At 42.2% G+C, this 10,027-nt stretch overlaps 1 protein-coding gene across 1 annotated transcript; it reads left to right on the forward strand.

Annotated features, from left to right (window-relative positions):
* Positions 1–1,444: 1,444 nt before the first annotated feature.
* On the forward strand, positions 1,445–9,160 carry LOC145652814 (homeodomain-interacting protein kinase 2-like). Its single transcript, XM_081704447.1, has 10 exons — positions 1,445–1,618; positions 1,966–2,519; positions 3,086–3,453; positions 4,030–4,153; positions 4,439–4,543; positions 4,660–4,746; positions 5,046–5,227; positions 5,430–5,509; positions 8,073–8,246; positions 8,834–9,160. The coding sequence occupies exons 1-10, from the start codon at positions 1,516–1,518 to the stop codon at positions 8,875–8,877; spliced, it is 1,821 nt and encodes a 606-aa protein (XP_081560573.1). The 5' UTR covers positions 1,445–1,515; the 3' UTR covers positions 8,878–9,160.
* The last annotated feature ends 867 nt before the right edge of the window (positions 9,161–10,027 follow it).

Genomic DNA, 10,027 nt, shown 5'->3' on the forward strand with positions numbered 1-10,027 from the left:
GAAAGAAGATCGATATGTATTACACGTTTTAAAATTCAAATTCTTATATGTTGTGTCTTGTTTTGTACATTGTAGTATGTCAGTAGATAATGTTGTTTTTAGTTTATAGATTTGTAAAATAAATAAATAAATAAATAAATAAATAAAAAATCTCAATACTATCTTAATAGGTTTCCAACAGTCCCATGGTAGGCAGTAGTTCACCTGGGTGCTGGGAATATTGACATGCCTATCGATATCTTGTTGCCATTTTTTTTTTGCCTTGGCTCCTGCCACAGTTCCAGCAGTCTGTGATGTCATCCTACGATAGGTCAGGAAGCGGCTCCGTTCTTCACCACCGGCCCGCAGCCTACTCGCTCGGCCGGAGGAAAGTCAACTGGTACCCTTACCTGTGAGAGGAAGAGGAACACAGACAGACAGGAGGGATTCCTGCATTGAACATCAGATGGATTATTGAAGTTGATTATTGTAGTTTCTGGCCAGAGAAACTCTATTAAATGTATCTGAAATGCAATGTGTGAGTGTTGTGTTTAACAAGATGGCTGTCGTATTTTGAATTCAATGGGAGGTGTAACTGTATTTAAAAATGGTTCTTTGGCACTTACTGGCAATATGTGTTCAGAACACATCTCACATCCAACATCAAGCTCTTATTTAACTCCTGTAGGATTTTAACTTCTGACTTTGAATCTTGGTTTCATTTAAAGGGATATTGTGGGCTAAATGGAGCTAAATCTACAACTACAGTAGTGAACTGTATTACTACAGAGAAATCGTTTTGGGATTCTGTGTGTTTAAAATATAAAAAAAAAATCTGAAACTTTAAGAGGGCTGGCAATTAATATGATTAATGTTTCATCAGAAATATAAAACACATTTTAGGACTTGCAGATGCTTTATTTTCATTAAAACTATTTGTAGATTATGTTGTGAACTATGCCCTAATTTGTTGTTTGAGATGGGACCAGTCTGTGATGATCTGTAACCAACACAGCAGCATAACCAAATTTGAACTTCTGCTGTATTGCAAAACAATATCAAATGTAAAAATATGATAATTATGGCCACATTACATAGTGACCTATGCTCTACCAGGACCTCAGTGAGTAATTCTCTTTCAGTAACTTGGAGCCTGTGTTTTTTATTTTGCTATTTCTGAAATGATTAGGCAACATTTCCCTTTTAATGTATATGAGGAATCCACAAAAACGATACCCACTTAAGCGTGCTTCAGCATAAACAAGAAGACATTGCAGTTTGGATTATTTCTGGAGAAACAGAACAATGTAGTATCTTAAAGGGCAGCTTAAATGTGTTTCCTTTGATCTTGTTTACTTGCTCGGTTCAAACACGTGCAGTTTGACGTTCCACATTGTGACGCTGCACCTGCCTGTTATTTTTTGTCTTGTTGCCATGTGACGAAGAATCCGTAGATCAGCTCAGTGATATTCTGTGCTAACGCTCTCACACCTGTCGATATAGCCCGATAACCATTTAAACTTTTTAAATCAAGTGATGTGGAAGCAGAACACGATGGAGGATTATGATTTATATCCGTCTGATTTTCGTGAGCCTTCTTTCCGTAAGGTTCAAGGTGGGAAGATCGTCAACACTGAGAGTAAGTTATGAAGTTAACTAGCTAGCGACAGCTAAGTCACAGATATGCCATTGTGTTTTTGTATTTGCTGTTTTAGTTTTTTTTTAAATCTACTTCTATTTTAGTTTTAATTTTGAATATAGCTGCTAACTAGATCTGCATGGCATGCAGCTATATTCTAAATGAAAACTAAAACAGCAGCAGATGTTTTTAAAAAAATCAAAGCTCTGTGGTTGAGCTAATTTAGCTAATTGATAGTTATTATGGCACATCACATTCAGCCTCAAAGAACAAACAATCTCTCTCGTTCATTTGGTTAGTGGTCCTGTTTTCATCTTTCCGTAATGGTATATTCTCTTGCCCTTCAGATTCCTTCAGTGGGATCTCCCACTCCAAGAAGGTTAAATTTGAGAATCCTGCGCGGGGCGGGAGCCCTGGCCCTCGGATTCGGGCGGGGACACCCTGGCCCTCGGATCCGGGGTTCAATTCAATCGATGGCTTACCTGCCATGGTCTTTTGCCCCTCTGGAGCCTCGGACGAGGCTTCGTCGTCGTCTTCCTCCTCTTCCAGCTGGCAGGGCGGAGACGAGGCATTGACCTCGCGGCGTGCTGACGGCTATCAGAAGCGGGGCAGCCTCAAGAGGAAGAGAGAGGAGCCACACAGCAGCAACAGTGTACAGATCCTGGAGGAGCTCTCCTCCCCTGGGTTGTCCAAGCGCGTGGCCAGGGGCAGCGATTGCGAGTACCAACTGGTGCAGAACGAGATCCTCCGCTCCGTCTCCAACAGCTACGAGGTTTTGGAGTCCCTGGGCCGTGGAACCTTTGGCCAGGTCGCCAAGTGCTGGAAGCGGGGCACCAGTGAAGTAGTCGCAATCAAGATCCTGAAAAGTCATCCATCCTATGCTCGACAGGGCCAGAACGAGGTGGGAAAGTTGTGCCTGCTTTAAATGAGCTATTGATATGGCCTAGAATCAGCTGTAGCCCTGACTCTGTTATTGTTTGTTTCAGTTTTTACAACATATGATCTGTTGGTGTCAGATGTGCTAACGCACAATGTGGAATTTGTATACAGCCAGGGTAGCACAGAAATACTTGTTTGGCACACTAGTTCTAATTTTCACTAGTTCAGTAGGAACTAGTTCGGAGAACACACGGACAGCTTGAAGCTTACTCTAAAAAGAATATTTAGCTACAGTTGTGTAAGCCATGCCTGTTTGGATGTGCATTAAAAATGTTATTGTTATGAAAGAGCATTAATCTGCATTGTTTGAGTACCAAAAGCAAGTTCATGGGTTCATTTCCAAGGGACCACTTCCATAATTGCATCTCCCAAATCCTGTAGAAGTAAATGGTTGAAGGGAAGTACACAAAGTGCTTGATGCTATTGAAAATAAGTAGGCTATTTGTCAGCAGTATCAAACTTTGAAGCTGTGACCACGTAGCTTCGGCTTCACGCGTATTCCGTCTTCCCTCCTTTGCTCCTCCTCAGGTGAGCATCCTGAGCCGGCTGAGCAGGGAGAACGCCGACGAGTTCAACTTCGTGCGCGCGTACGAGTGCTTCCAGCACAAGAAGCACATATGCCTGGTGTTCGAGATGCTGGGGCAGAGCCTCTACGATTTCCTCAAGCGCAGCAAGTTCAGCCCACTGCTGCTGAAATGCATCCGGCCCGTGCTGCAGCAGGTCGCCAAAGCGCTCATGAAGCTGAAGAGCCTGGGCTTGATCCACACCGATCTCAAGCCTGACAACATCATGCTGGTGGACCCCGTCAGGCAGCCGTACCGCGTCAAGGTCATCGACTTCGGCTCAGCTAGCCACTTCTCCAAGGCCCCCAGCTACCTGCAGTCCAGATACTACCGGTGAGGGACACGTGCTGAGGCGTGTTAGAAATAAGTACGCACTCGTTGCACTCTGGTGTGCTTGAGAGTAGAGCTGCATGTTGTGGACAGTTGTAATAACCCTGCTACACATTAAAAGCCTATGATGAGCATTACAGTTAACTGGAGCACGATTGATTTATAAGTGGTTTATTTTTATTGGGTCGTGTGAGTGCTGTCATTTAGCAAAACACGTAATGAACCGTCTTCGGTGTCTGAGATTAGTTAGGATGCGCTGAACTGCAGGCTTTGGTAATATCAGTATTTAGCAAGTCTGTACAAAACCGCTATTACATTGTAGCTACACTGTTAATTAACAGTGTAGTATACTGAGTAACGGGTGTTTAACTGCATTGGTATTCTGTATTTACTTAACGCAAAACAGAACATTATTGTAGTGTTGGTGCATTGTAGTGTTGGTTCCATGTTACACTAGAATAGTGGGTGTGTAATGTAAAGTGCTGTCTAGGAACACAAACACACCCCCGCCCCCCCGGCCCCCCGGACTTATCAGCTGAGGCTGATTTCATGATGGCGATCTCTGTGTTTTTGGTCCAGATCGCCTGAGATCATCCTGGGTCTCCCATTCTGTGAGGCCATCGATATGTGGTCCCTGGGCTGTGTCATTGCTGAACTGTTCTTGGGCTGGCCCCTGTATCCCGGAGCCTCCGAATATGTTCAGGTAGGCACATGGTCCTTTGAGCTGTGCCTTAACACCCGTACAGCATCAGTGGTGCAGACCTGTAGTGGTTTTGTGGCTGTAGTGATATGTGTGTGTGTGTGTGTGTGTGTGTGTGTGTGTGTGTGTGTGTGTGGTTTGACCTTTTAGCTGCTTTGTCGGCCCGCTCATTTTTAGGATTAATATAAATGAGTTTCTATGTCCTGTTTTTTTAGACATGCACTTTGAAAATGAAAGGATGAACGCAAAATAAAGTCATAATCCTTTTGCCGTGTGGTGTCTCTGCAGATCCGTTACATCTCCGAGACGCAGGGCCTACCAGCAGAGTGCATGTTGAGCGCAGGGACCAACACGCACTACTATTTCTACTGCTACCCCCTGTGGAGACTCAAGGTTCGCCCGTCTTCAAATGCCAAATGCCATGTGTTTTTCATAAGGGACGTAACTTAATGACTTCATGTAACTTAATGGTGGAGCTGAATGGTTTGTTTTTTCTTTCCTTTCTCCAGACACCTTCGGAGCATGAGGCGGAGCGTGGCATCAAGTCCAAGGAGACTCGGAAGTACATTTTAAACTGCCTTGACGACATGATGCAGGTTATTTGGGCTTTTGTGCGCGTAACTATACGCATTTCTTTTAGTGTTGCGATGTGAAATTGAAGAACGTGACAAACGGCTCCCGCAGCTCACGTTATAGAGCAGGTAGAACAAGGTGCTAGCTGAAAGGTCGAGCGTTTCTGCTGTCATAACGAGTAGCGCATGTGAGACTCTGGAGAACGGCATCTGCGAAGGGCAGAGCAGTGCGTAGAAATTTGCTGCAGAACTTCGTTCGTATTGGGTGCATTGCCGCCCTCTGCTGGTGAATAATATAACTCACCCATGGGTCTCTCTCGCAGGTCAATATGACCAGTCTGGAAGGCACCGACGTCTTGGCGGAGAAGGCCGACCGGCGGGAGTTCATCGACCTGCTGAAGAAGATGCTCACGCTAGACGCTGACAAAAGGATCACGCCAGTGAAGACCCTGAACCACCCGTTTCTGACCATGACCCACCTCCTCCACTTCCCTCACAGTGCACAGTGAGTTGCTCCAGGCCTTCCAATCTACATGTCAGTGTTTCAAAAACATTTTAAGCAACACCGTGTTAATTTAGAAATCCAAATAGCATCAGAGTTTCTCTGCTAGTACTGTAACTCCCCCCACCCACCTGTGTGTGTGTGTGTGTGTGTGTGTGTGTGTGTGTGTGTGTGTGTGTGTGTGTCTCTCTCTCTCTCGCTGCAGTGTGAAATCTTGCTTGCAGAACATGGAGATCTGCAAGCGGCAGTGCACAGGCTTCGACAGCAGCAAGACCCTGTTTGATGGTAAATCTCATGCCCACTTTGGTGCTTCTTTTAAATGTTACATTAGAGTTGGCTTTTTGTTTGTTTGTTATTCTTCAAGTAGATTTAAAACATCACCAAACTGGCCTCCGATTCCACCTATAAAAGAAGACAAAAATGGTTTCAAATGCAAGTGTTCTACCAAATCATGTTACTGCTCAAATGTGATCCACAAATGGTGAATCAGGTTGTTGCCTAGTATTCCAGTAGCCGATAAAGATTCCACTCTACCGTAGTTCAAAACGAAATTCCGTTGAATCCAAACTTCATTGTGTAATTGTTGATAATTGTAGCTGAGGTTTTTGTGTCTCTCATTCTATAAGACCAACACTATGCTTTCTTCTATGGTTCTTGTATGTGTATTTGTGGAAAATTCAATTCTACTTCTGCTTTTGCAGTACACAGTACTTAAGCAGACCGAGAACTCTTCTTGGTTTTTCAAGGGTTGCGACTTGTGCAATATTCAGCACATTTAAATAAATGTTTCTTTCTTTTCCTAGACGTTTTCCAAACACTTGATTATTTATGACATTATGGAAATTTCTTTCTTTCCTCGAGTACAAACTCGAGTCCATCATTCGTTGGCTGATATGTTACTATCATACATGTATACATGCAGACTCAAGCAAGGAGTTTGTAATGGTGGTACAACTGTGTTCAGATCTTTTGATACTTTTTATTGATAAAGATGTTCTTTTCCAGACCCAGTAGGGTTTTGTTGTTTTTTTGTACCTCTATGAACATTATTGAATAATATACCTTATAAGGGAATCTCTAATTAAGAGAATCATGTGTTTACATTTGGAATAAATTACATACTGATAATACCCTAGCACCTGTGTCATACACGTTTTTTTAATGAAAGGGGTTCAAACCTCTCCTGTACACCAAAGCATCCCAAGCCAAGTCTTGGAGGATTTGTCTGTCAGTCATTAAAATATCAGTTCACAGAAAGATGGATGAAACATGTTTTACTTTGATGAACTTTTTACCTTAGAGTACTTTGTTTGGTGTGAGAAGCTGTAAATGTGTCCAGTCCTTAAAGCATTATTCTGATTTTTCTTGTCCCCTCCATCATTTTCATGCTCTCCTTGTAAGGGCTGTGAAGATGCTCAGCAGAAAATGAGCTGCTCAGCTGCAGAAGAGCACTTCAGCCTACATTTCAAGCCCATTCAAATTTGAACTCCTACACTGTCTTCTCACATCCATTTCTTTTTGAATGTCAGTTAGGACATCAAGATGAATTAAGCACACTAAGCCCAATACTAAGAGACTGGTAGAGTGGATGAGCCACAGAGCAGGACACAGAACTATTTTTGCTTCAGCCAGTGCTAACTTGATGCAGTCTTGTTGCTTTGGGATTTTGCAGGCTTTGACTTCTTGGGTGTGTGATGAGGATTTTGCTTAAATTAAACTCCTCATAAACACGTATGACCAACCTGTGCCTATGCTCTACCAGGACCTCATCGCGTACTTCTCTTTCAGTAACTCGGAGCCTGTGTTTTTTTGTTTTGCTATTTCTGACATGATTGGGCAACATTTTCCTTTTAATGTATATGTGGAATCCACAAAAATTATACCCACTTAAGCGTGCTTCAGCATAAACAAGCAGACACTGCAGTTTGGATTATTTCTAGGGAAACAGGAAAATATAGTATCTTTAATTCGCTGCATAACAGTTTACATTAATTATTAATCATTCGTATGTGTTGACAGTTGCAATAACCAGATTAAGAAAACATGCCGTGAAAATGCTGCCGTGTCCGTATTATAGCAGAAATAATGCAGCTTCACTGTGCAGATCATCCATAAAAGTTGCTCTATATGGATTTTATGAATAGTATGCGAATTTTGTTTAAAAAGACGATGAGGCCTAACGGGAAAGGCTAAAGTGTCAAGTCGGACTTGAATTCAACGACTCAGGTAACATTGGGCTCTCTAGCAAGGTTAGCTAACAGACAAGCTGTCTATTTGAGATGGTTAACTTAGCTAGTTCACACATTACTTATGCACATCTCTTGCGGTAATAGACTCTAATTTTCATGGCGATGGAGCACGTTAGTTAACTAGCAGATTAACTGCCAACTATTTGCTGTAGCTGCGATTAACGTTATTATCTAGCATTGGCTCGCTAACCGTCGGATTGCTCTAAAAGAGCTGTGACAGCTGCGTGTCAGTCCTCGGTCGCTGAACTGTCTTCATGTCTAAGCACGGATACCTGTCGATAATGGGATCATTTGGGGGAGAATGAAGTGTGAACTAGCTAGGATAATTAGCTAGGTACCTGTCCGCCAACGATGTGGCAAATTTAAAATACTGCAGTTCTTTCGTATAAAGGGAAGCTTAAAATTGTGTGACATGTGACCTTTTATCTTGGCTGCTGGCTAGCTATTGTAATTAAGTTGAATTTCAGCTTGAACACCTTTATAGTAATTGATGGTTATTATGACACATCACATTCAGCCTCAAAGAACAATCTCTCTCATTCGTTTGGTTAGTGGTCAGTTTTCATCTTTCCCTAATGGTATATTCTCTTCCCCTTCAGTTTCTTCCAGTGGGATCTCCCTCTCCAAGAAGGTCAAATTTGAGAATCATGCGTCCGGCGGGAGCTCTGGCCCTCGGGTTCGGGCGGGGTCGCCCTGGCCCTCGGATTCAGGGTTCAACTTGTCCTGTGGTTCACCTGGCCTGGTCTTTTCCACCTCTGTAGGCTGTGACTTGGGTAATATTCAACACATTTTTTAAAAATGTTTGACAGTTGCAATCAACAGATTAAGAACACATTTTGCAGGTTAGTTACTATTGTGGTTGTGTTTTTTAAAATCTACTTCTATTTTAGCTTTAATTTTGAATAAAGCCCATAACTAGATCTACATGGCTTGCGGCTATTGTAATCAAATTGAAATTGAGCAGAGCTAAATTATTTAAATAAAGTGCTTTCAGGGTGATGTGGAGGCAAAACAACATGGAAGATTGTGATTTACATCCGCTTGATTTTCTTGAGCCTTCTTTCTGCAAGATTAAGGGTGGGAAAATGAACAGAGAGTAAGTTATGAAGTTAACTGGCTGGCGTTAGATAAATCACAGAATTGTGGTTGTGTTTTTTAAAATCTACTTCTGTTTTAGTTTTAATTTTGAATAAAGCCCATAACTAGATCTGCATGGCTTGCGGCTGTTGTAATCAAGTTGAATTTCAGCTTGGACACCAATATAGTAATTGAAGGTTATTATGGCACATCCCATTCAGCCTCGAAAAACAAACAGTCTCATTTATTTGATTCGTGTTTCTTTTTTCATCTTTCCCTAAAGGTATGGCATCGCAGCTCCAGGTATCCTCTTCCGCTTTCAATTAACTCTAGTTAATTGCTTCAAGAAGGTCAAATTCGAGTGTCATGCGTCTGGCGGGAGCCCTGGCCCTCGGATTCGGGCGGGGACGCCCTGGCCCTCGGATTCAGGGTCCAATTCAACCTATGGCTCACCTGGCCTGGACTTTTCCACTTCTGGAGGCTCTGAGATGTGCAATATTCAATACATTTAAATAAATGTTTCATTCACATTATGGAAATTTCTTATTTCCTGTAGTATCTTCAACGGTTCGGTTTTGCCAGCATGCTCTATGTACCTCTTTGAACATAATTGAATAATATGCCTTGCAAGGGATTATTTTAATTAAAAGAATTAAGATAATCATGTGTCATACACGTTTTCTTTAATAAACGGTTGGTGCTGTGCCAGTTTCACTAATTACTTAAATCACTCAGGCCATAGCTTAGTTAATGCTGTGTCCGTATTTGTTCTGTTAGTACAAGGTTGAAGCTGCTGTAAATGATTTTGAAGTTATCAACTTCTGCTGTACCACTGAAGGAGTCCACCCCCTCCCTTTAGAGCATCTGTTTTTTTTAATGGATATAAATCTGGAAAATTACAGACTTGACAGATTAAAAAGCTAACAAAAAAATAATAATAATCAGAGATGACTTTTATAAGCCGTCACCTTAAAAAGGCACATTTAAAGAGTGGATCCAGTGCTCCAGCTTGCATGGAGTAGGCTGGAACATGTTCCTAATTAGGAACCACAACATGGCTGCTCAGGAAATCTGAATGCCAGACAGACAAAAACAAGGGCTTCAAACCTTTCCTGTAACACCAAAGCAACGCAAGCCAAGTCTTAGAGGATTTGTCTGTCAGTCATCAGCTATGGCTGTGTCACCTGACTGAGAAACACCTGGGTTACCTCTGACCCATGGGGTGGTAAATGGTCTACCAAAAACAACCTCAAATGGTGACAATTTGGTGGTGGCACTGGGCATCATTCTGATCTCACACAACACTGCTGGCAGTAGATTGAGGTAATAAAAGCAATATGGGCGTCCGGTGATATGGAAGAGGATCGCCTTTTAAATAAAATTCAGGTAGCTCAGGTTGAACATAATGGTACCAAGAACCGGTTGGTGTAAGTATTGAATATGAATATGCATACATTGAATAATGTATGGTTTGGAG

Source organism: Electrophorus electricus, chromosome 21 (genome assembly GCF_041902795.1).
Source record: "Electrophorus electricus isolate QZ-2024a chromosome 21, ASM4190279v1, whole genome shotgun sequence".
Lineage (NCBI taxonomy): Eukaryota > Metazoa > Chordata > Actinopteri > Gymnotiformes > Gymnotidae > Electrophorus > Electrophorus electricus.

Excerpts from the sequence above, each read along its gene's own strand:
- LOC145652814 (XM_081704447.1), top strand. The coding sequence starts at position 1,516 with ATGTGGAAGCAGAACACGATGGAGGATTATGATTTATATCCGTCTGAT. Across the intron at positions 3,454-4,029 it reads CTGCAGTCCAGATACTACCG|ATCGCCTGAGATCATCCTGG; the intron begins GTGAGGGACACG and ends TTTTTGGTCCAG. Across the intron at positions 8,247-8,833 it reads CTCTGTAGGCTGTGACTTGG|GTATGGCATCGCAGCTCCAG; the intron begins GTAATATTCAAC and ends CTTTCCCTAAAG.